This window comes from Callionymus lyra, chromosome 8 (assembly GCF_982586985.1).
Source record: "Callionymus lyra chromosome 8, fCalLyr1.hap1.1, whole genome shotgun sequence".
Taxonomy (NCBI): Eukaryota; Metazoa; Chordata; class Actinopteri; order Syngnathiformes; family Callionymidae; genus Callionymus; species Callionymus lyra.
In genome coordinates, this window is record NC_141825.1 from 13419888 (window position 1) to 13447887 (window position 28000).

The window sequence follows — 28000 nt, forward strand, 5'->3', positions numbered from 1 at the left end:
TAAAAGACTACCATTAATTTCCTTTTATACCATTAATTATTTTGTTTTTTAATCACAGTACTTAAATGAAAGTAGTAAAATGTAATGCCCTTCTAGTCGTTTCTTATTGTTTTCCACACATAAACTAGTAGGCGTTCAATTCAATAGCTTGGACATTATTTCAGTTTTTGTCCTTAACACTTGATATGCTTAATTAAAGTCCCTTCTCATATTTGTCTCTGTTATAAACAATTATAATTACCTCCCATTGTCTCTAATAATAAGTTAAGGTCAGTTTAAAGGTCAATCGTTGATTTAGTTTTATTTCTAACATTAATTCATGTACTACTGCCATCATTAAGGTGAAGAAAAGTTTCAATTTCACATTCAATATTCCACCAACTCACCATTTCCACCATTAAAAGTATCACACGATATGAGAGATGAACATTTACAGAGGAACAACGTCTCAGTTGGTGTCCATGATTTTAGAACTTGGATGAACATTTGGACACATTCAGTTGTTATTAACTGTAAGGACTGAGTGTGTGAATAGTCTATATTTTCCTTCTGATATACTGTCAACTGCATCCCGCCCTATGTAGCTGGGATGGGCTCCAGGCCTTGTGATATTAATGATGGAATAGGAATGGAATTCAATGATGATCTGAAAACTCTCTGAATAATAGCGTCACGTATTTGGAGAATTGATGAGAATGTGTTTAAATTGTACCAATAAGTCAAACAGTCTAAAAAATGTAGTATTTCTCTGTTACTCACTATTATTTCGTTTGCATGAGGATGATACAAATGTATCTCTTTCCTTTTTTTAATCTTTTTTATTTTATTTTTTTTAGCACGACCCTTTTGCTAATAAAGAAGAGAGATTTTGTTTCAATTACTTAAAAATTGCATTTAAAAAAACAGTTTTAAAAACGTCTCTTACGTCATTTCCGCTGTGGGGCGGAACCGACGTCCGCTCCGCGCCACAAATCCTATAATTATATTGATAAAGTTCGTCATCCATAAAAAAAACCAAAACACTTTACTAACTTGACACTGACGTGGCTCCTGAAAGTATGGATTAAATGTCCAGATAATGTGAGACATGTTCGTGTGTCGGGTGTTTAAAGAGCGCAGCTGTGGACACTGTGTACCTCTGAGGGGCGGAGACTGAAGTTCACTAAAAAAAACAACCGAATCCATGCGAAGATCCTGCACCTCCTGCCGCCTCAGGAAACAGTGTTTCTGCTTCTAAAAGTATCTTTACGTTTAAGATCCATAAATAGTCTTAATATAAGAGGAGACATCGGGGGAAGCTCGCGCGGATCCAGGTAAGTCACGACATGATGGTGGAGTTTGTGGGACGTGTCAGCCATTACAACTTTCAGTCGCCAACTGGTGTCAAAAGCAGCGTTTTTAGTTTAGTCTAACGGGTTATTACCAGGTTAACTAACACGGGTGGAAATAGTAAAGTTTCCCGGATCACGACATTAGTCCAGGTGTCAAGAGCAGGATACGTGTGGACTTGTGTTTGTTCGGTGACGTGTCTGCCTCAAGAGCACAACGTATATGAACGTCAACGTTACACTTTAACACACTTTTATTTTTAAATATACTCTCACCTTGAGCCTTCCAAATCCATTGCATACAATATTTTCAACCAATTGGGTATTTAATTTATCCCATAAGGCTTAATTAGCTAATAAATGATTCTGTACCTACGGTCAGTGAACGCAACACGTAACGTACCAATTAAAAAAGCGAGGCTGCCATTAAATCAAGGTTATTTTTAGTCATTGAATTATGTAATTTTTATTTTAACCATCTATTGTTGGGGTTAAACTTGTCTGGAGTTGGCAGGCTTGTGGGATCTAGTGTTCTGCATGGGTACGTGCTATAACAGAATCTTGGTAATAAAGATGATTAAATCCTATTAATGTCAAATGTTGCTTTCTTGTTGAACTCCTGAGTTGCACAGAGTAATCCTATTAATGTCACCTATTTTATTGTCACATATTCATGTCAAGTGGTCGGTTTTAAACCACGACAACAAATCCAGAGGCTGAGAAACAATAGCAAGTCTATGCTCGCATCCAAATTTTGATGTGTTAAAGTTGTACACCTTGAAATTTTCCCCAAAAAAATGCAAATTAAATGCTATTAAAAGATTGAGGTAAAACTGCTTAAAATTGTTAAAACTGCATATGCTGTCCAGGTTTTTTCCCAAACTTTTGAGACTCAATTTTATTATCAATACATTAATATATGTGCTGCCTTTTTTAGAACAAGAGAATTATTGAACCGCGTTTCTTTATCATAACAGTAAAATGCAACAAAACTCTCAACTCTCTACAGGTCATATTCATCCTGATAATTTTCTCTCCTCTCCGCCAAATTACTCTTCAAAACATTGCTGACGCTGCAAAAGGATTCACAGTCAATTTGCTAACTAAATAAACTAAATCCCTTGTGATAAACTCTTAAACATATAGAGATGAATCAAAGTGCAGTGCATGATTTGTTTGAGCTCTACTAGGATGAAGGGCAGCTTGTCATCTGTTCTTCATCCTGTTGTGCAGCTCCGTGTTTAGACGGTGAACTGGTCTGCCTTGTTTTCGGATCATCAGCACACCCACACCAATCCCCATTATTGACAGATCCTGCAGTCCTGACTGCTGGCATTCACGAGGCTTACAGTCGACGAGTGCCACGATGGTGTTAAAGTCGAGCAGCCAGGAGGGGTGTGTTGTCACAGCTGAGGGACACTTGGAGAAAGTTTTTCTTTAAAAAACATTGTTTTTTTTAATCCTCAGATCATTCCTAAAGTCAATGAAGTTGTTGATTTAACAGCTTAACTGTTACAATTAAATCCTTTTCCCTTCAATCACTTACTAAACTAGTTTATCTGTCTGCACCGTGTCTTCCTATCGTCACTATAAACACAAGTATTTCTACTGAACTGTCTTTCTACCAAAATGTTAGACAATTCAATTTCCTCAGGCAACACATTCTATTGTGTATTTGCTGCCTGGGAGCGTCGAGCCAGCAAAAAAGAAGGTAGTTGTAATATGATGGGGGGGGGGGGGGATCTTTACAAATGGAAAGTTTGAATTTAAAAGATCCAGTACATTTTTTTTAAATTAAATAAAACCAAAATTGTTATTGTGTTTATTTAAAAAAACTTTTATAGGTTTTCAATCAATTTTCAATATCCTTTCACTTATTTTAAGGGAAGAGAAAAGTGCACAATACAAATAAAAAACATTAAATGAGTGATGTATAATAACAAATAAAATTGTTAGCTGTCTCAAAAATATCTACCTGATTTTTTTCTTACTTTATGACAACCTCAAAAACACCATGATAGGTTTGGGGGAAATGAAGTCCTGATTCTTGCTGCTTGAACCGTGTAAACTATTACAAAACACTGACAAAGACGCCTCTTTATTAAGCTCAATTACTCTTGCTTTCTACCGTGTTGCATTCAAGTTCAAATTAAAGTAGGTAAAATCCACTTCTTTTTCTCAGCCTCTCTGTAACTTACAGTTGCCTACATGCTCAAAAACAAAGGTTAATAAAGGTTGTAACCAATATAATTAAAAATCTACACAAATGCCTTTTTATAGACAAAAACAAAAATCCTTTCTGTTTACTTTAACTGTGTTGCAGTTCATGTTTTCAAACGGCTCGATCATAAAAATGATCTGCTGATATGGAGGTTATTATTTTTAGATCACAGTTTGTTGAAGCGAGTCACATGACCTCATTTGTTGTCCCGCAGCGATGAGTGAGGCGGAGCAGGTGCCCGAGGACGTGCCTGCATACCACGATGATGAGCCCGGAGACTCAGGTCAGAGTTGCAACAGTCGAGTAAATTAAACGTGTTTATAAATGTATAATTTGAACGTATTCAGTCAGAAACTTAATTATTTGAGCAGACTTTAAATCGTGTGTATGTGGGACTAGATAATAGAAGTATGTCAGTGTGATCAGACTGTTAAAGGGTTTAATTTAATGTTTTCATTGTTGAAACTTTGTATTTATGTATTGCATTTTTTTAAATTGAATAATTGTGTTTAATAATTTGTATACTGAAGTTTTCAAGAACCTTTTTTTTGCGCATAGAGTTGGATATTATAATAACAATAATTCAATATTTTTTGGAATTCAATTTTTTTAAATCATAGCTTTCTAAACTTAATATAAAAATGTACAGAGCTACTTTTCAGCCAATCATGGTGGCACCGACAACCATCATTTTAATATTTTATTTAAAAAATGGTATTTATTAAAAGATATTGAATTAATAAAATGTCTTTATTCATTTGAATATCCAACGTTTAGTGTAAAAAAAAACAACAACAATTGTTTCTTTATTATGTTATTTCAATTGTAAATAAGAAAGAAAATCAAACTTTCAATATAGAAAGTATTGAATTCAGTTAATGTTAAAACATTGCAGTTTACAACTGTACTCACTTCAGAGTGTCTTTAAGGACAAACGGATACTTGACTTATATTGTTCATAATAGTTAAATGTTAACCAACAAACCACTAACTACCTCGTTTGGATCATAAATACTTTTGAAAGTAATTGAATTAACTCTAAATCGTTACTTTAAACTCGTACTTCTCTAGTCTCTGTTAAGACGACTTCTGGAGATGATGTCTGTTGGACTTTTGTTTCGTCACAACAGTGGATGCTGCTGTTTGCTCACCAATACTGTGTACTTTTAAAAGTTAAATATATGTATTGAGGTTGAGACTTGACGAGCTCAAAGCGGCTCTGTGACAAAGTCAAACAAAGTGTCGTCAAACAAGTGGAAAATGGTGGTAAAAATAAAGAAATGTTTATCTTTTCAACCACCGTAGACTTTCATTATGACTGCGCAATATATAAATGGACAAATTAAAACCGATTAATAAGATTAAGAGTGACAGTTTGTTGTCATGTAGAACGGTTTAAAGGTCAAAAGTATCATCTCGGTTGTGATTACAAAAAATGTTAAATCTTCTGAAGACATTTAACTCAAAAACAAGTATTTAACTTTAGCATTCATGACATCAAGGAAAATACTTTTTATTATTAAATATTCTTTTTAAAACTTGAGGTGTGATGGTTTGTATAAAAACACGTACAAACTTATAAAAACAAATAATGCAAAGTAGAGATCCTGTGACAAAAGTCAGTTCTTAAGTCAAACATTTATAGTTATACTTATAAATAGTTTCATTCAAACATTTTGCTTTCAGAAGAACTCTTGAAGGAGCAACTGATGCATTATGGGACTTTTTTTTTTAACATTGAGGCTGTCAACCCTCAGCATTAAGAGTTTATTTAAACAATAAGGATCTTTTTAACAAGATTTATTGTTTTCTTCTTTGTTTAAATGAGCTCAGAAGATTCTTTTTTTTCTTCTCCATCAGCCAAAGGCCATCCTCAACCGCAGCCGGGCATGTTGGGCAGACTGGCGGGAGGCTTGTACGGCGTCACCAAAGGGGCCGTAGGAGCCACGATCGGGGGCGTGGCCTGGGTGGGCGGGAAGAGTCTGGACCTGACCAAGAGCGCCGTGAGCACCGTGGCTTCCGTGCCCGCGGCAGGCGTGGGTCTGGTCAAGGGGGGCGTGTACGCCGTGGCAGGAGGGGTGTCGGCCGTGGGCTCCGCCGTGGCCAGCAAAGTTCCGATAGGAGGCAAAAAGAAAGACAAGTCCGACTGACGGACACACACTCTCTCCACGCACACACATGCTCCAAGACGGATGAGCAGCAAAACCTGTGCATGTTTTAATCCGGGGTCTGTGTTTACGATTCTTCTCTAGCTTCTGTTTTTATACACACACACACACATACACACACACACACACACACACACAAATGTTGTACATGATACTATTTTCAATTGAGTGTAAAAACAAAAACGACTTGAATGAAAGCAGTCTTAAACATCGGCGCCTGCTTTTCTATCAATCATTTTCTAGTTGTGTTTGAACACCGTAAGTGCTGCAGAGAGGCTGAATAATCCTCCTCCCGCACTTGTGACCATTTTTATGACCATGGATTTATAACTGACCACAGGTTTGTACATCGACCTAAAGATTCTCACCGCCTGCCTTTTATTGTGGGGGGTCACTCATTCCTGTTTGGTTGCTGGTCCACAGCAGGTAGACCCTTTCTCTGGCGATGAGTGGACCAGTTACTGTCTCTCTGGGACCAGAAGACGACACAGTCGACACATTTTAACCTACAACGACATATTCAGCAGGGGGTCCAAGTGAGGATTTTTGTTGTGTGGATTGCTGATGCTCTGCTCTAGAGCGCCCTCTGGTGTCGTAGAATAAGATAATACTCCAGTTTAGTAAAAAGAGATTTAAGTGCGAGTTAAGACATTTCTGTAAGTATTTGTTGAACCAGTCGGAAACTCATTAAAAATGAAACCTGCTTCTTCTTGTTCTGAAACATTTCTCAAACGCTCCTGTACAGTCTTGTTTGATGCTAAAGGTTTTACTGTTTATTTTTACTTAGAAACGATGATTGGATTGTGAGCTGTTACATAGAGCTTGTTGTTATCAGTGTTCTGTCTGGGAAATGAAAGGTGTTGTTCTCAAGAATTGTTAAAATAAAAATGGATGCAGACGTGTGATTTATGATGATGATTTTTTTTATACTGCAGCCACTGCAAGTTGGTTCTCCTAATGGTGTAGTATTTAAAATATAATTTTTATTATTTTCCCACTGACCTCGGTAATTTCAGGCCTATTTCTAACACGTCTCTAGTTCAACACTGCAGAAAACTGACCAGAAACTGTTTTCTTCAACTGAGAAAAATCTCTAAACTTAGGAAAATGTTGTCACGACATGATCTGGAGCTTGTAATCCATGCATTTGTGTCTTCTCGCCTGGACTATTGCAACAGTTTATTTTCATGTCTTAACAAGAAGGATCTGTCTCGCCTGCAGTTAATACAAAACTCTGCAGCTAGTATTTTGACCCGCTCTGGTAAAATAACTCACATTTCTCCGATCCTTAAATCTCTTCACTGGCTGCCATTTTCTTTCATGGTCAACTTTAAAATGATGGTTCTTACGTTAAGAGCTATTAATGGTCATGCTCCTCCTTATCAGTGATCTGATCCAGCCTTACACCCCTGCTCGGGCTCTGAGGTCTGTGGACCAGAATCTACTGATGGTTCCTGAACACGCTTCAGGACCAGAGGAGCGAAATCCTTCCAGGCTGTTGCTCCTAAGCTTTGGAATGATCTTCCTCTCTCTGTGTTTGATGATCTACTGACTCCTTCAAGAAACATCTGAAGACATTTTTTTTTTCGTGCAGGCTGATTTTCTGAGACTCCTGTGTTGTTCTCGATATATAATTATATATTTTATTGGGTATTGTTTTGATTGTTTAAGCGCTCAGTGACCCTGGTCTAAAGAAGCGCTCTACAAATATTACCCACTTACTTACTTATTTACCTTTTTTAGGTTGTCCATTATAGCACACGACAATAAGGCATTAGAAAGACATATAAATATAGATACTGTATGACTGAACCTTTTGAGGGTTTTCAGGAATTCATTAGTTCACTCCCTGTGACTCCATTAGCGATAAATAGCAAGCAAATTGATGATTTATTTTATATTTCTGCTGGAAAAACTTAAATTAAAATGTCATTTTCTCTCAGTGCTCTCACTTAGATTTTCTACACATCCCTAAAACTATTCTTAACTTATCAAAGATTTGAAGAATCTTAAAATGATAAGATTAAGAAAGAAAAAAAATAAAGAAGTTATCAAAGAAACCTTGTCTGTACTAGTGATACAAGTAGAGCGGTGTATAACACAATTTAACGTAACTTGATATACAGAATCTGTTCGTGAGGATGCTTTGTGTGTTTTGAGAGTGACATTAAAACACTCTGAGGTCACAGAAACCTCTTCTAAGGTCTTCGTGTTCCTTCCTCGGTTGTTTGCTTCATTGGCATGTCAGACATTTATTGATCCAATACCGAGTATGCTCGACAAACTTTCAACCGGTGTGTCGAACAAACTGTTTTTGATCACGCTATAGCAGTAAACCTATTCAGTTGAATCTACTCAGTGACTGAGTTTATGAAGACAATAAATGACAAATGTATAAATACATAAAATAAATACATCATTTTAGTTTCGTCAGAGAATGGTGGTATTTCTTTGTATATTTACATTTATTTATACATTTTACCTTTTTTTATTTGTACATTTAATTATTTATATATTTTGTTACATCACCGTTTATTGTTGAATTCAAAGTATTTATTTATGAACTAATTATTATGTTTTATTGTATTTATAATTGTGTCATTTATCGACCTTCATGTATATATGTTGTGGTCGCACGATGTGACCAGATAAAATATACAAAAAACCTTCATGTTGATCCGTAAAAACCCTTCCTCTGAAACGACTTTCACATCACTGATGTTGTTTGCAACAGATGTAAATATGTATAAGTCAAATGATTTAAGAGGCAAGACATGTTCCCAAAGAGGAAAATAAAAAATGAATACATTCTTAACAAAAGATGTAAGCAACTTATTTTTAGAGGGTAATACAATACTTAATACAAAAACATATCATTATATGTCAAAAACACGTGTGACTCATGAGGGTCGGGTGTGAACAAGTCTGGACTAGTTCTTACATTTTGTCAATAATTTTGTTGTAATTTAAGCTTTAATCTGATTGTAAGTAAGTAAGTAATATTTGTAGAGCGCTTTTCTAGACCAGGATCACAAATGTGATTTTCTATTTGTGTTTCACACTTTATCAAATATTTAACAGCAAATCGAATCGATAATTATGATTTCTATTGATTCAAATCTGACATAAGTTCATAGCTGTGCACGCGTGACCCCAAAAAAACAACTAATATTGGAAGTTAAAATGCTAAAGTTCTATCTCATAACTTAAAAAATGAATTAAAATAATAGTTAGACAGTATTGTTTCATGAGAAAGGGGGTATATAAAACTTCTGGTGACCTTTTTCTTTTGTTATTGGGTCATTACAATACTGATGTTACATATTGACCTTAAGAAAAAGTTTGGTTAGGCAATCTTTGCTCGTCCGATTTGACCAGAACTACACAAACTGTTGCAATGCATTATGACACCTGTTCTATGAGGGGTGGTGGTGACATTATTTTGCAGACCCTATATCATTTAGGTAAGCATAAGAATGAGGTGTTAAGAAGAGAAATAGATCCAGACCTAACTAAACAATCATGATAAACGTGAGAAGTATCGTAATCATTGTGCACATTTCTTAGTTTGAAGAAATGTCATTTTAAGCCAATGAAACCGATAAATAACAAAATACAAACCGACACAACTTTATGTCTCAGAAGAAAATGTGCACTACATTATGAATTATTTTGTATTATTTATTTTGCATCTTCCAATGGGTGTGTTTTTCCTTAAAATTGCATCCTTTAGATGTGATTCATGACGGGTACATATCCAAGTACATGTACATCAATGAAAACTAATTCCAGATGAAAGACTACTCTTTTGGTTCACTGCCAGGGTTCATGATCACCGGTCCAACAGAGAAGATGTACTGGGGTTGACTCATTTCTCTCTCATGTTCGGAAACAACCTTCACATCACGCTCTGCAAACAGAAAAATATTACAATAATACATGCTAAAAATGGTGTGCGAATTCCTTACTAGCTCTGGAGCAGGATGGCTGGCAGGAGTTTCCACCGCTAGGAGAGCACACGACGGTACTGCAGTGGAGGTAAACCTGAACACAGTGAATTTAGTGATTTAGACCCCGTGCTGAATGTATTCTGATGATAAATCCCTCAAATACCTCTGCCTTTAGAGGCTCATTCGTTTGGGAGTCCACAAAGGTAAACATTTTAAAGACAAAACGCCTGTGATGATTTGGGAAAGCCACACTTTGCGCAGACACAGGAATCAGAGACGACTGGTAACGGTCGCTGGTGAAGGGACATCTGCGAGAATACAGTCTTAGAGGGAGGACAAAAGGTGGATGTGCTTCATCCTACTGAATTACCCGTCAACCAGAATGTCCCACTGGGGCAACGTGTGTGGATTTTGACCGATGGTCGTCCAGCAGCGGCCGAGGGTCAATACAAGGTTGGGATCCGTTTTTTCCAGGAGCTGCACGTCCACATATACAGGGTCCCTCAAGACTTTGGTGACAGGATAGTCGCTATCCATGTAGAAGGAGGTATAGGCCGCTTCAGCTGTGTGAGCGAGTGGATACTTAGAAATGATCTCGGGTTATCGCTTTTTTTATTCTCGTGAAACTCACCTTCATTGCAACCCTTAGCGTTGCACTCTCCGTTAGCTATTCTCAATGCCACCTGGATTGGCCCTAACTCAGCGACCGATGGAGGTGGATCAAGTATTGGGATGACTTCTACAACCAGTGTTTCGATAGACACACCCGTGTACCGACACTGAAACAGCAAACTGAGGAGCAAAAAGCATGTTAGAAATCGTTTAATTCTAAAAAATAAATCACACTTACTCGTAGTGGCTATCCCTGGTAATGGAACCAAGAGGTCCGACTGCAACGTCAAAGGATGAAAACATTCTGTTCTCATAGATTATTAATCCAGGCTCCTCCTAAGAACGTAAAAGGAAACCTGTTAGAAGGTGGAGACTGGAAGTGTGTCCTTGACACTTATCTGGCGGGAAAAAAAAGGATTACCGTAACAATAGTTCCACAGGAAGTAATTGGGAACTGGTAGACGGCAAAGGCAGAGTTGGATGCAACATGAGAGCAACCGGGGCCTCCACCCAGCATTGAGATGGAGTCAAGGTCAATGTTGGGCAAAGTGGAATCTCTGGCCACGACCACAATGAACTGGGCATCCTTGGTGCACTGCACAGTCACTGGATGCACAAAATTAGACAAAGATAATTAGTTCCATCATGCACACTCTCAAAAATGTGATTGAAGTACATCTTAAGGGACAGTTACTCACCGGCTTTTCCAAAATAGCACCATTGCCCATCATGGCAGCAACTGATAGCTTCACAACTGGCCGCGGAGATTCCAGAAGCACCACATGGAACTCTTTGTCCTTCTTCAACATCGCAACTCTGCTGGGAGGGATTTTTTGTGATGCTAGTTTGTGAGAACTGAGCTTTCTGTGGGTGCTGAGGTTGTTGTGGATCTTGGGGTTGCTGGGGTTTCTGTGGATATTGGGGTTTTTGTGGGTTTTGGGATTGTGTCCCAGGTTGTGGTTTGGTATCCTGATTAAATCCACGCGGTATAAGTACATACTTGGAAACTTGGGGGGAGTAGTATGCTGGTGTAGAAGGACGTTGAAATACCAGTTTTGACACCAATTGTGAAAATACTTGAGGCGTTTGAGGGCCTTGTTGATGTTGCTGTTGGGAAAATTGATGGGACTGTGATTGCTGAGGAGCTTGTTGCTGTTGCTGTTGATAAAATTGATGATGCTGTGATTGTTGTTGAGGAACCTTTGGTGGGACCTCTGGTTCTTGTGGCACTTGTTTTGGTGGCTGTTTGGAAAATTGATGGAACTGCGATTGCTGAGGAGCTTGTTGCTGTTGCTGTTGCTGTTGATACAATTGATGATGCTGTGATTGTTGTTGAGGAACCTTTGGTGGGACCTCTGGTTCTTGTGGCACTTGTTTTGGTGGCTGTTTGGAAAATTGATGGAACTGCGATTGCTGAGGAGCTTGTTGCTGTTGCTGTTGCTGTTGCTGTTGCTGTTGCTGTTGATAAAATTGATGATGCTGTGATTGTTGTTGAGGAACCTTTGGTGGGACCTCTGGTTCTTGTGGCACTTGTTTTGGTGGCTGTTTGGAAAATTGATGGAACTGCGATTGCTGAGGAGCTTGTTGCTGTTGCTGTTGCTGTTGCTGTTGATAAAATTGATGGGACTGCGATTGCTGAGGAGCTTGTGGCTGTTGCTGTTGCTGTTGATAAAATTGATGATGCTGTGATTGTTGTTGAGGAACCTTTGGCGGGTCCTCTGGTTCTTGTGGCACAGGTTTTGGTGGCTGTTTGGAAAATTGATGGAATTGTGATTGCTGAGGAGCTTGTTGCTGCTGCTGTTGCTGTTGCGGAGGAGTCACTTGTAGCTGCTGTGTAAATGATTGATGGACAAGTTGTTGCTGGGGCGCCGGTTGTTGCTGCTGTTGATAGTATTTCTGTACAGGTGGTTGCAGAGGAGTTGGTTTCTGCTGTTGGGTAGGAGATTGATGAAACTGCTGTTGCTGGGGCGCCGGTTGTTGCTGCTGTTGCTGACCCAGTGGCTGCTGAGGAGACGTTTGCTGCGGCTGTGGGTAATATTGCACAGAGAGATGCTGGGTAGAAGAGGCCTGTGGTTCTTGAGGAAACTGAGGACCCTGCTGCGTGGAAGGATATTGTGAAGCTGCTCCCCCAAAGTCATCAAGCTGGTAGATCTTCCCTTGCTGTGGCTTGAAAAAACCACCAGGCTCCCAGGCATCCACCCTAAATTGGCTCCCGAGCAGGACTAGTGCCAGAAGAATCATAGCAATCCCGTCCTTTGCCATAGCTTCGCAGGCGCTTCACCCAGACGAAACCCAAGTCTAAATAAAAGGTGCTGCTCAATATATATACGATATGATTTTAAGCCTAACAGACTCCTCCTCTTGTGCTAAGAAAAGACAAAGAAAGAGGCCACACAACCAATGTCCTCTGATGAAACAATTTGGCCCTGGGAGTCAGTTCAGCGAATGACATTCAACCATTTTCCCAAAGGTCTTTGTAACCTTACTGGCTCAGCCAAATGTTTATCTATTTTGTAATGTTCAGTTCACTTTCTTTCACACTATTTCAAACTACGAAGTTCTACTTTAAGTTTAGATTATTTACCTGTTTCTGTTTTCTCTATTTAAAGCTTCCAACGAAACAAAAATGTGCTTAAATTAGGGTTAAAAATGGTCAAAAACCTTAAATGAAAATGTTATTATATATTTTAAGGATATCTAATCTTTTTTTTTTTATTTATCCCAATATTTGCTGGCAGTATTCAGGGGTCATACTAGGTTTCCATGCTGGAATGTTTTATATAATAATATAAGTTTCTTCTGGTTCAGACACAACTTGTATAAAGGTAACTATAAATTAATTTGTTTTAAAAAAAACCTTGCTTAAGAATATCAGACTGACATTTGTTGGGCTGAGATAAAATGTTATTTGTAACTATCTATTTTGTAACAGGAACATAAATATCAACCAGTTATTTAATCAAGTTAGACAGACCTACACCAGGGAGGTTATGTGATCCTGGTCTGTCCGTCTGTTGATGAAGGTACAAGGAACAGATGATTATAAGATGATCGTTTTCGGGATTTTCATCTGGATCTGAGGATTTGTCTTCCTCTAATCTTCAATTGCGCTGGTCCATACTAAATCTTTAATGCACCACTTTTATTCACAATCTAACCTTTAGATAAAGAGGGTTTTGAAAACCTCATTTGCACTAGTCCTCATATTAACTTATTTCAGTCGAAATTACTGAAACAACTGTCTTGACATGTCAAAAGTCACATGACTCATGAAAAAAACTTTTACAAAAAAGCCTCAAAGACCGATAACGTTACCTGTACCGGGGTTGGAAACCATTTTGTGTTTACAAGACAAAATGTAGGATTAAAAACAGTACAGCAAACTATAGAACATTGTAAAAAAAAATTAAACAGAAAGAAAAAATAGGATGCACGAAAAATACCACTATCTATATTAAAACTGCTCCATCATGCAGACAAATGTGAACGTCGAAGACAAAGCAGAAAATAATTACTATTCATCTTTGCTGTTTTTCTATAGAATTTTGGAAATGGTTATGGTTTATTGCTCTCTTAAATAGTTTAACACTTTATCAAATAGCAATACAATTATTTATTAATTTAATTAAACATGAGATTTGGTTACTGTCAACAAACAGAAGAATCAAAACTCAGCTTAGTTTCTATTTTTAACTAATTTGTTGCTTTAAGTTAAATAGATGTTGGACTTCTATTGTACTATTAGTATGTGTCTGTTCGGACAAAACCATCTTTTAATTTGAATATGTTTTATACTTTATAAAGTAATAAGTTCAAAACATGGTCATAATGAGAGACTTACTTCATGTTGGAGAGGAATTCGTTAACGTTTGAAACATGTGAGTGAATCAGGAGAGTTTGGTTTAAACATGAGTCGCCCTTTAAGAAGCGTCGCCATGCTAAACTACAGTTCCCATAATCCCATTCGGCTGGTGTCACCGTATACGAATCCGCTCAGCAAGTGCGACAGCGGCGCGTAGAAGCAGTTTTTCCTGCTGCGACCATGTCTCTGTCTTCTCCCCAGAGTCCAGACTCCTTCAGCCGGAGGAGAAGAAAGACACAGGAGAACACTCGAGGTAATAAAGCTTATAACCAATGGCGCTTCAATGTGGATAATAGTGTGTCATTAGCATGTCATGAACAGGTGTACAAACTGTACAAACGTATATATGTTGTTCTCTGCGAAACATGTTCTGCGGATAATATTGTAAAACTACAGCAAACACTTTGATATTCAATCTCTAAAACGTTATGTGAATGCTTCCAAAAATGTAGTAATATTCTTCTAATATTACAGTCAGGGTGGTCCACACCCCCCTAAAGAAAGTTACACACCTACATTACAACGCAACTTTCCTGCTTCTGAAATCATAAAAACATTATTTGACTATTAGTTTCTTTAGTATACATGTAACTTTTCTAAATCTCATATTTTGTTTGCTTCTCTAAACTGTCAATGAAGCCTGAAACTGAAAGATTCACTTCAGCATTTATAACAGGGCCGGGTCTAGACAGGCATGTATGAGGGGGCAGCCACAAATCTTGAGGGGGCATTGTGCTGTTACTTACTTACTTACATGTAAGTTTGAGGGGGCACAACATTTATTTGAGGGGGCCAGGCCCCCTCTTGCCCCTGCCTAGACCCGGCCCTGATTTATAATAGAAATAATGGTATTTTATTTAAAAAAAAATCATTTCAGAGAATAAAAAAGCTGGACAATGTTATTAAAATGTAGATCTGAATAGTGCAATAAATAAATATAATTATAGTGATTTTCAACAATCTGGGTCATCAAGCAATGACGTGAAAGAATGCCGAACAGTATTTGTTAAGTAAGTAAGTAAGTAAGTAATATTAAGTGTAATACTATATTATATATATTATTATATATTATATACTATACTAAGTGACATCATCAATCCAGGCAGCCAGTGGTCTCTTTTCTCACCGGGCAGTTTTGGCGTCGATTTAAATCACAGAATTCACTCAACAATTAAAGAGTCGCTAGCAAATCTTCCATCCTCACCTGAACCTTTGTCACTGGGGCAAAACGGCCCAGTCATCGACACAGTTTGTACCAATGGCTTAATGTACATATATCTTTTTTTTGTTTTGCTGCAAAGGTAAAGTATCATGTTGTTCTTCTCTTTAAAATAATGGCAGCTATGTCTGTTCACTCGTGCAAACATCAGTGTATATATTATTCTATAGGTTTATATTTTAAAGTGTATAAACATGATTAATGTTCTTTGCAAATGTTTATGTTGTTGTCGTAGTGATTTACAAACGAACCTGGACATATGGCAGCCATGTTGAATTTCATCATATGGTTTGTGTCAATGATCTGAATAAGTTGCAACTTCGAAAAAGCCGTGGTCGTAGAAAGAGGAAATAAAACTAGACATTTTGGTTAATGTTAGAAAAATGCAAAAAGAGAAGTCGTCGATCCGTCGCCTTGTGATTGCGGTTTTCTTCACACGGTTTGTGATCGTGAGAGTCATTGACATTTTTGCGGCATTTTAATTGTTGTCATGCGTCTTGGCCTAACAGAGCCTGCTTTTGATGATTCGTCACAATCTACGAACAAATATATTACTTTACATCGTGGCTTAAACATCATGAATATACTCAGGTATAAGAAACGTGTCGAAGATTGTATTCTTGGAGCATGTATTTTAAAGTTAAGACGAACGTAGGTTTTCTTATTTTCAAATCAACAAGTACTCAGTCTTTTTTCTGGTTTTATTTTGAGACCATAACCTTCTCTCATTCGATAGACTATGCCTGGTTCTAATGAATAATCCTCCCTCTGAGCAGACTGACTCAGAGACACCCCAACAAATCCATTTTCTGTGGCCCAATTTGTCTGGGTTTTCATGGTCTCACACCCTTTTCTCCAGTTAAGTTCTCATGAGATTCTGCTTTAGCCACAAAACACATAGCAAACCATGAACTGATGAGATGGTTGTTCAATATTATGTAACGTGAGTCATTTTTTGGGGGGTGGGGAAACTCAATTGGAGTTGATTTACAGGGAAATATAGCTAATAAAGTTAATCTATGAAGCAGTATTTCTTAAAAATAATTGTAAAGCAGCTCTGGGTAGTTTTGGGTACCTTAATAATTTTGTACTAAAATAACTTGTGATGACACATCAACTTAAAACTAGTTGAACGACTCGTATACCGTGACTTGAGGTGTTTTGTGTGATTTTTTATTTTCACTGTAAAAGTTCTTGATGGTGTGAACATGTTAGATATCGCGCTGGATGTGGTTGTGGGGGGAATTACGGTACAAAAACAAAGTTAAATGGAAGTCTGGAAACAGAAAATTCGTCCAACTGCTGCAAACTGGGACATGGCAGCTTTTGCAACGTATAGCGAGTGCTCATGGGAAATGTGGTCTCCTGTCGGGCTAAACACTACCACTGTAGTCCATTGGCGTCACTCGACTTCAAATCGCTAAGAGCTGCATTAATACAGATCCTCAATTATGTCTATTTAACATTGTGAAATGAACTATGTTTCTAAAAGAATAATCACCGTACATTAAAATGAACAAAGTTAAATTCTTCTTTCGGGTAATAAATAATTTTTTTCACCATGTTATCTGTGGATTGTTAAAGTAGAAAAATGTAACAACAGACACATTTTAAAATGTTGTTTTATGGCGACGCAGGGAAGTTAATCTGTAATGGTGTAAAGCCTCTGGTGCGCCACTGCCAAATACGGCATCTAAATAAAATAAAATGCGATAGATGCACTGATGCAGTGAAACACTGTGAGAAGATAGAAGACTGTTGTCTTGTTTAAATATTAATGAATGAGTAATATAAAACATGTATCTCTTGTCTACATGACCAGATGATCCAGTGGATCCAGATCTTCCCACAGACCCAAACCATGAGCAGAAACCCAATCCTGCAGACGTCCACACTTACTCGTCCTTTTACTGTAAATGTGCTACCAAAGGCACATCTGCTTGTAAGTACTCGGACGTGACTTTGTCAAAAGCTTCCTCAGTGTGACTTGTTGTTGCCGATCATTGTAGGTCAGAGTTGTTATGTGTGCGACGAGGGCTGGGAGGAGCTCCCCAGCAGCAGGACCCTCCGAGCAGAGAACCAAGTGGAGGCCAACAAACTGGTCAACAACTACAGAGTAAGATCCCGGTGTCAGGATGTGTCCTGATGAACAATCATCAATTATGATGTTCTCTTTGTCAGTTTGGTTTCAGGAAATGGAAAAGTCACGTCACAGAGCGTCCGTTCGAAGTTCGCTCTGAGGTTGTCAAGGAACTCTACTCTGAGCTGAACATCATTAAAGCTGACGTTGCTCCAGGTGACTGTTCAAAAATATATAATGACCAATAATGATCTGATCGTAATGTGTCTCTTTGTGGGGTTTTTTCCAGGCCATCCCATAACCTGTGGTAATGTGGCATACGTCCTTCTCTTCGGCTGGTGGGTCGCCGTGATGTACCTGCTGGTCAGCGCGTTGATGTTTATCTCCATTGTTGGTTATAGTTATGGTAAGTAGGGACAGTGATCGCGACAATTGAGGCTTACATTTAACCAAGTTTTCCGTTCATTATTTCAGGAAAGCTTTGCTGGAAGTTGTCCTGCTACTTTCTTTGGCCGTTTGGAAAATCCATCCATGAGGTATCTTCAAGTTAACCATGACTTCCTTCTTCTTATTTTGTTGCAGAAAGGATTAAGGGCAACTAATGTGCTTAACTTATGTGTCTCTTAAATTGATCGTGAACCTCTATTGTACTTCACCTCCAAGGGACTCATTGTGTAAACAAGGCAGGGCATGATTACATATTGCTGGAGGAGGAGTGAAGCCCATTATAACGTCATAATGGACTTTACTCTCGTAACCTCTCGTTCGCCGAGATTTCATATTAAGTAAGTAAAGATATAGAGTAATAACTTCAGAACATCATCATGATGAGAGACTTACTGCACCTTGAAGAGGAAGAATTCAACATTTGAAACACGTTTTTTTTTTTTACATTAGTTGCCCTTTAAAGAGAATTTACAAGAGTGCAAAATTCGAGTTAAAACTTTCAGGTTTATGATGAGTACACTTCCCTACATCTTAAAAGTATCATAGACAATTCAGGATGATTCAAAATAAAACCATCCCCACACACACATACATTCAGACACATCTCAAATATGAAGTGCAACATCTACTATAACAAGTTTAGTGAGATTGTAATAAAAAAAAGTGCCATGTTATAAAAGTGTATAAAAGGAAAATGGGTCAAAGGTTAATCTTTTGCGCCGTCAGAACAAGTAGAATTATTGCTGTGACTATAGATACTCGTCTACCACACTTCCTTTTCCGCAAGAGGAGATAATTTTGGGCAGCAAGACAGACATTGAGTTTTCACTCAACTTCCTGCTCTATGTTCTATGAGTATTAAATATCAATTATGATGGTTTACACCGAGTATCTAGAGTACGTTGGATGTTTGGACGCTGGTTTTCTGTTACATCATTCACCGCTAATACAACTTAATAGCCTTTAACTTAGCTATAATAATAATAATAGCTATTACGGAGAGTCTCTTCTAAGTACAGGTGTACTTATATACTTGAGATGTCATTTTATTTCAGTTAAATTCAAAACATAGCTGCACTTGTCTTTTAAAGAAAGTGAACATGCATCTGCTCTAGTCTTTCATTTCTAGTCTTTTTTTATCAGAAGAAGATATACATAATGGAGGTAATGGGAGGTAAATTACATTTCTTCAGGGGCTACGTTAAATACTATGTTATATATGCTTTTTCTTAATCTGATTTTATATATTTTTTCATTTTTTAACAGTATTTTATTTAAAGATAACTAAAGAAAAAGACTTGCATTTTACATGTTTTGAATTTAAAATTAAAATACATCAAATAAATAAAAAAGGGTTATTATGCCATACAATAATTTGTGTAATATTTAGGATATATTTATTTATTAGATATTTTATTACTAGTCATATTAAAAATGAATTTAAATTTAAATATGATAGAAAAAGCACTTCATAAAATAAATAAAAATTACCTATATGTAAGGACAAAAGAGGAAGAAAAGACAAGAGAAACCAATGTCTTTAAACATGATCTTTAACAGGTTTTATGAACAGTATTAAAAGCCATCAGAACCATTTCTACATGGACAGTTTTATAGTATTATTTTAATACATGGGGTCAAGAGGCCACACTCATGTCTGCTCTACATAGACTCTCGTGCAAATAATGAGAAAACATTTTGTGTAGGAATCATTGTTTTAGGGAGTGGCGGCAGAAAGAAAACTCTGAAATATCACTTAATCTTAAATGCAGAGGTGGGTAAGTACATTTCTATAGGGGCCACGTTATCAACTGTGACTGTTGTGAGGAGCCCTCGGCCAAAATATAGAAAAGACATGATGGAAAAACAACTGAAGTAATATGAAGAAAATAGGGAAAAAGATTAAATGTTGTATGTAAGAACATTAAAAAAGTATTATTACAATTTATTTAACAGAAAATCATATGTTATAGCGTTGAAGGATGTATTTCCTAGTCGAGGACATATTTTAAAAAGTGATACAACAAGAACAAAGAGTTTGAACACATGAAGGTGTGATTTAAGGAAGAATTCTAAACGATGTTGACATAATGATATTATTGCTGCTTTGATCCAAACTTGACCAAGATGTGTTGAACTGCTTGAGAAATAATAGACAATATTTATTGCCACAGATCGGGAAAACGCTAAAAAGATGTTGTGAGCAGACGCCGGCCTGTGAGTGTTTCGAGGAGGAGGAGGATCATACGTCTATTCTGCTGCCTCCACCGACTCATCTGCCCATCACTGAAACGTTGGCACAACCACATCGTTCATCGTACTGGGTAGAACCCTGTTCATTTGAGTGTCACCTTGAGAAATGGAGTAAAAGTTTGATTCTTCTTGGGTCAGTGTCGCTTCTCCACCTACGTGTGGCTGCTCCTGGGATTCCCTCCGCTGCTCATCGTCCACTCCCTGGTCTGCTTCCTGGCCTGGATCCTGATCTTCACCATCCCTGTGGCCAAAATGAACGCTCGCACTGTCTGGGTCGTTCTCTTCCTGCGTCCCGAGGACGTGTACGTCTCCAACTGCCGTGAAAAAATGGCAAGAAAAAAATCATCGGATTCACTGCCTTTGACTTTTCATTGATTGAATTTAATGACCAGTTTTTTTTATGATTTGGATTTAAGAAACGAAGCCACGACAACCGAGCGCTGCTGTGCTGCTACAACGCCGTGAACTGGTACTACTACAAGTACACTGTGGACGGCATCAACGTTTTTGCCGTCAGTATCCTTCAAATATATGTATGTGTATTGTGATCTGGGCACATGGTGGAGTAGTACTGTGTGGAGTTTGTACGTGTCCCCTGTCTTGCATGAGTTTACTCCGAGCACTTGAGTTGAGTGGGTTTACTCTGGGCACTTGTGTTGAGTGAGTTTACTCCTGGCACTTGTGTTGAGTGAGTTTACTCCGGGCACTTGTGTTGCTTGGGTTTACTCTGGGCACTTGTGTTGCGTGGGTTTACTCCGGGCACTTGTGTTGAGTGAGTTTACTCCGGGCACTTGTGTTGAGTGAGTTTACTCCGGGCACTTGTGTTGCTTGGGTTTACTCTGGGCACTTGTGATGCGTGGGTTTACTCTGGGCACTCCGGTTTCCTCCCATAGTCCAAAAACATACAGAGGTTATTTGGGAACTTGGGGGAATAGTCCGTAGGTATGAGTGTGTGTGGGAATGGATGTGTCTTTTTGTGCGCTGCGACAAACTGGCGTCCTGTCCAGGGTGTCCCCTGCCTCTCGCCCAAAGAAACTGGGATAGGATCCCCATATGGGATTAAGTAATAAAGAAAATTAATGAATGAATGTATCGTGATCTCATGATGGTGTTTTTTTTATAAGATAATTTCACGCTAAGAAATATTTTATTCAATTCAAACAATAAGAAGCTGACAACCACAGCTTATAAGTTACAGACCCCTCAGTCCAGACAAGAATGTACCTCTGGTCGAGTTCAATCATCAGCATTTTTTGTGCTCAATACTACTTGTTTTTCACGTAAATCAAGAGCTGCTAATATCCTTGACCATCTCAGACCTGCTTCCTCTGGTGATCGTCGCTCTGGTGATGGGCTACACGGACACTGACAACCGTTACGCGAGCCCCCAAGTCAAGTTTGCGATAGCTCTGGGTTCCATCATCCCTCTGTCCTACTACATCGGCATGGGCATCGCCAGGTGAGGTCCTCGTGACCCGTGATGCTCCGGCGCTCACGGGATCTTCGTTCTCCTTCTACAGCATTTCAGCGCAGAGTAACTTTGCCGTGGGCGCGGTGGTCAACGCCACCTTCGGCTCCATCACTGAGTTGACTTTCTACATCACGGCCTTGCTCAAAGGTCACCGGGCAGCAAACCAGTGTCTGCAGGAGGTGGTGAAGGCAGCGCTGACCGGAACGCTACTAGGCTGCATCCTCTTTATCCCGGTGAGCGGTTCTTCATACAAGCTTCTTAAGTATTTATATTCTTTCATCTCCAACAAGTCGTCTTTTGAGATTAAAAAGTTATTTCTAACCCTAATGCTTCCTAATGTTTTCATGTTTCAAACAATAATTTCAATTGATCTTCTTTGTTTTGTTAGTTTTTGGGGCTTTTTTCAAATGTTCTCTTGAATGTTTCATGTATTTCAATTCCTCTCATGTGGCCTTTATCTGCCATCACTGTCTCTGTACTTGAAAGTGATTACTGCAGACTAAGAAGTAGAGGATATACAGTTAAATTCCCCAGTGGCCACATTATATACTGTGTGTCACCCCAAAACCTCAAAAGATGAATTAATAATGGTACTTTCTTAAATAATCTTTATTCTTAATATGATATTTAATTTAATTTTTATTTTATATTTATTTTATTTTATTTTAATTATTTTATTTAAAGATTCAAAAGGAAAAATTACACATTTCATATTTTAAAATGGAAAATTAAATCGACAAATTAAAAAAGAGGGATAGTATGCTATAAAATAAGTTGCCATTTAATAAACATTTTAAGACGTCATATAAAAGCACTTTTTGTAATTAAAAAACCCCATAAGTAAGGACAAATAAATGGAAGAAAAGACGAAAAAGGTCTTCAAAAAAAAGATTATAAAACAAAGTTATATAAACTAGTGATACAAGTGTTTTGTATAATTTCGACATAATGCCAGAGATGTAGTCAGGGAGCCATTGTTCTCCTTTCCCTCCCTTTCTTCTATGTTCCTCTTCATCCGCCTCTTGTCTATAATTACTATTCTCTCCCTTGTTTTCCCGACAACAGCTACTACAGATGAATCCTTCACCGGGAACTTCATGTCCTCGCCACATCTATGACATCTTCTGCTCTCACTAAACTCCACCTCCAACATTTTTTGTCTCCAAATCTCTCCTCATATGACTTTAATAAATTGATTTTCCAGTTTATTTCTTGTCCCTGAGAAGCTCCATCCAAGAAGAATCAATTTCACTCATTTTTCTTTGTGTTTTCAGGTCAAAATAATGACTAATTAACGTCATTTTGCTAAAAAACTAACGTGTAAACGTGCTTCTCGTCAGGGCGTCTGCATGGTGATCGGAGGCTTGAGACACAGCGAGCAGCGATTCAGCAGTCGCTGCACAGGAGTGAGCTCCTCGCTGCTCTTCATCTCAGTAGGAGGTGAGGAAGTGCTGACAGCAGCTGTGTCAGACATGATGGGGTGTGGAGGAGCAGCAGCTGGCAACAGTTGTCGTGCTCAGTCAGCAGGACCACTTGAAGTGCTCTCGCTTGAGTCTAGTCTAGAGAAGGTACATACAGTCAGCATTTAATGAATGATGAGTCAATAAATGCATTTTAGAAAAATCAACGACATAAATATGGGTGTGAGGACATGAGGACAAGTTTCATTTCTTTGACTTTGAAGATTGCTCTCCCTGGTAACTAAGATATACAAATAGTGTTATTTAATTTAACAAATCTTTTAAATAACACTGAAAAAGTTTACAATGTATGACATTTTAGTGACATACACACGATTATCTGCTTCTTTAATGAAATGATTCATTGAGATTTACATTCTCCAAACTGTGGTTCATTCTTATCAATTATTATAAGCAACTATTTAAATCACCGAACTTTCATATTAAGTTTGTTTTTGTTTTTTTAAACAGCCATTGAAGGATATTTTAAAATGAATGTTTTACTTGCTAGCTGAACTAGTGGCTAACAGTTCACCTGCTGTGAAGTGAAATGTAACCCACAGCCATAACATGTCTTTAAAGGTTAAGGATTAGAAGGAAAAATAAATACATTTTCTATTTATTTTTTTTAAATCAAAATTATTTCTAATATGGAATGGAGACATATTCATGATAGGAAAACATGGTGTTCATTCTCTCTTAAATCTTAAATAGAGGGGGGTCTTGTCACTAATATGGTGGTTAAATGAAGGCGTCTGCTCTATAAAAACAACACCTGAGGAAGTGAAATGTTATTAATGACTTATAAAAGTTAAAACTTGAATCACTGCTCAAATGTTGAGAGCAGTGGCTGCGTGAACAACATTTCTCAAAAGTCAGGCAAATAGGCTGCCCTGAAGAAACATGGAGCTCTATATAGTTACTTTATTTTTCACTTTTGAATTAGATTTTACTCTGATTATACACCTGGGACTTGACTTTGCTGATGGTTCTCTATTTCCTTGCACGTTGAAGGTGTGTTTGCCCCCACGTTGTTCTCCAAAGCCTACGGGAACCTGGTGTGTGATTCGTGCCACAACTCCACTGACAGAAGCGTCAGTCCCTCGTTTGTCTGCGACAACTGTCATTACGATCTGGTGGGTAGTTTTTATCTCTCAGCTGTTGACGGTTTCTGATTTTCTTTTTCTTCTTCAAACTTGACAGAGCAACGGCACACTGTTCCGCAACCATGTCGAGTGAGAACAACTTTTTTATTATTTTCCGCCTGTTAAGTATGGAGGACAATAAATGCAACAATTATAAATAATTGCGTAAAAATAATGTAATGTAAACAATAAATAAATTACTCATTTTATTTTGGTTGATGAACGGTGCTTTTTCTGTCTATATATACATTTATTTATACTTTTTAACTTTTATCTATATGTCAATTTATTTTCATTACATACATTTATTTATAAATTTTCATCGGCCAACTCAGTTTGAAAACTGCCAGGGAAATTTCAAAATAAATAAAAGACGAAAAGTAGAAACATTGTAAATTAATAAAAAGCCAATTTAATTAATTAAATTTATTAATAAAGACAAGATCAGATGTCTTTGTATCATTTCGACATTTTTACATTAATTCAGGTGTTTATTTATTAATGTGTACATTAATAAATGTATTTATTTATTATGATTTAATTTAACATCCTTTGTTATTAACTTCTGTTAAAGTTATCTTTTGAAATAAAATCTTCATATTTCATTAGTTTGTTGCAGTGTTAGTCTTGTGTTTCCCTGGGTTTTTTTTCATTCTTTTTCATTTTTCAAATCTCTCCTTCTCCAGAGTTTTAAAATAAAATATTATATTATATTACAGTTAAAACATTTTATTGAATGTTTTCTTTTATCAAATAACATGAAATAAATTCAGAAAACCCAACTTCAGTTCATGGGAAAGTTATGAAAAAGACACATTATTCACCTGAAATTGAATGAAGTACTACCTGTGTGCAGGCCTCTGGTGTACACTGTGTCCGCCCTCCTGCCGGTCGCCTACCTCATCGGACTCATCTTCACTCTGAAGACTCATTCACATATTTACGACGTGCACGTTGAAGACGGAGACGGTGAGAAGACGTTTATTCTCAAACTTTGTACGATCTTAGCGTGAAAATCTGTTTCCAGCAGGGGGCGACCATGGGGCCGTGGTCCACTGGTCAAGGTGGAGGTCTTTAGTCATCCTTCTTGGGACCACTGTGCTGACCTCAGCATGTGCGGACCTCATCACCGAGCACATCCAGCCGGTCCTGAACCAGCCCAACATCTCCCAGGTCCGCAAACCTCCATCTGGACTTCTGTCTTTTTGTTCTCATCACTCCTCTGTTGGCAGTATTTCATCGGGGTCACGGTGCTGGCTATGGCTCCTGAGATCCCAGAGATCGTAAACGGCATCCAGTTCGCTCTGCAGAACAACATCAGTCTCAGGTACACGAGCGACGCCACAGCTGGATCTGAAGTCTAAATCCTTGTCTGTCTCTCAGCCTGCAGGTGGGAAGCTGCATCGCGGTCCAAGTGTGTATGCTGCAGATTCCAATCCTGGTCTTATTCAACGCCTTTTACGTGAGAATCGCTTTCCTTGACCCTTTTCTTAATAACGTCCACCGATGTCAACCCTGCTTTTTTTTACCCTCAGGATGTTGGATTCGTGCTCCTGTTTAGTGACTTGCACCTTTGGGCAAGCATCTTCAGTGTCATCCTCGTCAACTATATATTCATGGATGGGAAGTCGGATTATTTTCAAGGTAATTTCAAGAATAGATAAATAAACCTCGTTGCCTGTGTCAGTAAAATAAGTGTAAATCCGAACATTACATTTCAGTGAAATTGTTTTGACATGTTGATCATGTATAAGAAACGAATGATTGGAAATATCATTGGGAAACTTTTCTTGCTTTTGTGTGCATTGTTTTGTAAGATCCAGAATTCTTATGCCTTAAAGTAGTTTCTGTCAAAGATATTTCAAATGTTAAAATGCCAAATGATATTGATCAAATAGAGGAAGGGCAATAATAATGAGTAAGAACTAAAGATAAAAATGACTATATGGCTGTACGTCAGCATCATGTGAGTGTTTTTCTAGTTTGACTTCAACTGCTTTAGACTGTTGTACGACCGGCCTACTCAATTGCCAGTAAAATGTTTCTTTTTAAAAGAAAAAAAGTGGAAAAAGTAAGGAAATAATGAATGAATAAATGTTGGATCAACAGAATACACAAAATATTAATGTATATAAACAGAAATAGCACTGTCCAAAAATCAATTCAGTCATTTATTTATTTGATATTTATATATGTATTCACACATTTATCTATATATTATTTTTATTCATTCATTTTTATTTATAAAATTTATAATTATGTAAATTATCGGCCTTTATATACCCTTTTATTTCTACTTGTGCTGTCACTTCTCAATCATCATAGGCAAGAAAATCATACAATTATTATAGATAATCATTATTAATTTTCACTATACCAACAAGAATAAATAATTATCATAATAATAATTTAAATTAACTTAATGGAACAGGCAGCTGAATTACACTCAAAATATCTGTCAAAGAAAGTAGTGACACAATATGGGAAAAGGCAAAAACAAGTGTCAAGGAAATGGTAGTATGATGGAAAAATAATATAACTTATTAATTATCACATTTGTTTAGTAGATTTATAGTAAGCTTTTACATTTTGTATCACAATTTAGCTAATAGTGATTCTTTATAAACAAGTTCAGAATTCTTTCTGATGTCATGAGGGCCCCAAAATAACAGTCACAGGGCCACATGTGGCGGTCATGTGACCCAGAGATGACGTGTCATGTGTCTTCTTGTGTGTGCAGGCACGGCGCTGGTGGTGGTTTATTTCATCCTGCTGGCTCTCTACTTCTACGCTCCCTCACCCACCGGCTGCTGATGCAGCCAAAAAGCCACAAGTATATTGCACTTATTTGTTGACGTCAGGTTAACAAGCGAGGGTACGCACACTCCCTGACCCCTGTGACCTTCAGCCTAATCCTCAAGTCACATGACCGGAGCTCAAAGAACAAATAAAGGACAGAAATGCCTTTTCTTATGTCAGAACTCGCAGAGATCTTCTGTTTATCTTCAGCATGATAACTGTCACAAAGACACATGTAGAGACTCTTGGTGCTCTCAAGTAAGGAGCCAGTAACACTAAGAGTTGTTAAATGTGTGAATAAGTAAGAATATCTTTTAGCTTTATCGTCCTCTGGCTCCCCTAGAGGAATACAGAGGTATTACAAGGCCATCTGTGAGGACTAATCTCTTTAATTCACCCCAGGTTTGGCATCAAGACTCATCTTTCTTCCTTTGGCAGCGTTTCACCAGTTAACTATAATGTCCTACGAGCTTCCCTCGCTCTTCACTACATCAGACTGTAAAGGTTTGATGTCACGAGTCATGAGTCAACTGAAAAACACCACAGGATGAAGCGTCAAAGTGTTGATGCGAAATACTGTCTCTCAGTGAAGTAGTTCTCAATTTTGAACAGGGATGAAGATATAAATGCTTAATACTTAAGAACTTCTGTATAAAATAACTCTTGGTATGATGTCACTGTTTGGTCTTCGCTTCTTATGTAATCAAGTTTGGACTCCCCTGGTCCGAGTCCTCCATCTTTCACGCCTCCATCAAGTCTCCCTGATGCTCGAAACCCTCCGCCTGTGGCCGGAAGTCATTCCTTACTTTGGACTTTGAATTCAACCTTGTTCCGGTGAGAGAACATCAGCATTTCAGAAGTAAAGTATTCATTCTTTTTTAACTTGATATTTACGTATGTTTTTTTTGTACAAATCACCTTACTAACTGCACTGTATGCACTAATGTGACTCCCCTGTTTTTCTCTCTTGCTATGAAAAAAGAAA

General features: G+C 37.8%; 3 protein-coding genes across 4 annotated transcripts; 2 read left to right on the top strand and 1 right to left on the bottom strand.

The window, feature by feature from the left end:
* The first annotated feature begins 974 nt into the window (after positions 1–974).
* On the top strand, positions 975–6622 carry tmem263 (transmembrane protein 263). The gene is made up of 3 exons (XM_087797097.1): positions 975–1313; positions 3764–3832; positions 5410–6622. The coding sequence occupies exons 2-3, from the start codon at positions 3766–3768 to the stop codon at positions 5697–5699; spliced, it is 357 nt and encodes a 118-aa protein (XP_087653223.1). The 5' UTR covers positions 975–1313; positions 3764–3765; the 3' UTR covers positions 5700–6622.
* Positions 6623–9517: 2895 nt separating this feature from the next.
* On the bottom strand, positions 9518–12541 carry LOC148073715 (uncharacterized). The gene is made up of 10 exons (XM_087797766.1): positions 12141–12541; positions 11320–12025; positions 10978–11248; positions 10701–10885; positions 10518–10615; positions 10299–10459; positions 10038–10230; positions 9831–9975; positions 9686–9761; positions 9518–9627 (listed from the first exon to the last, which is right to left on the bottom strand). The coding sequence occupies exons 1-10, from the start codon at positions 12539–12541 to the stop codon at positions 9518–9520; spliced, it is 2346 nt and encodes a 781-aa protein (XP_087653892.1).
* Positions 12542–14291: 1750 nt separating this feature from the next.
* On the top strand, positions 14292–27974 carry cax2 (cation/H+ exchanger protein 2). 2 transcript variants are annotated; one of them, XM_087796594.1, is made up of 20 exons: positions 14292–14394; positions 17183–17302; positions 17370–17476; positions 17542–17656; positions 17730–17846; positions 17915–17976; positions 20062–20211; positions 20279–20470; positions 20557–20656; positions 21458–21599; positions 21661–21844; positions 22952–23051; positions 24086–24207; positions 24275–24306; positions 25073–25185; positions 25247–25389; positions 25449–25543; positions 25600–25678; positions 25752–25860; positions 26957–27974. In XM_087796594.1, the coding sequence occupies exons 1-20, from the start codon at positions 14322–14324 to the stop codon at positions 27028–27030; spliced, it is 2229 nt and encodes a 742-aa protein (XP_087652720.1). In that variant the 5' UTR covers positions 14292–14321; the 3' UTR covers positions 27031–27974. The 2 variants fall into 2 exon arrangements, with proteins under 2 accessions (XP_087652720.1, XP_087652719.1); XM_087796593.1 differs by having other exon boundaries at positions 25244–25389; positions 26957–27973.
* The last annotated feature ends 26 nt before the right edge of the window (positions 27975–28000 follow it).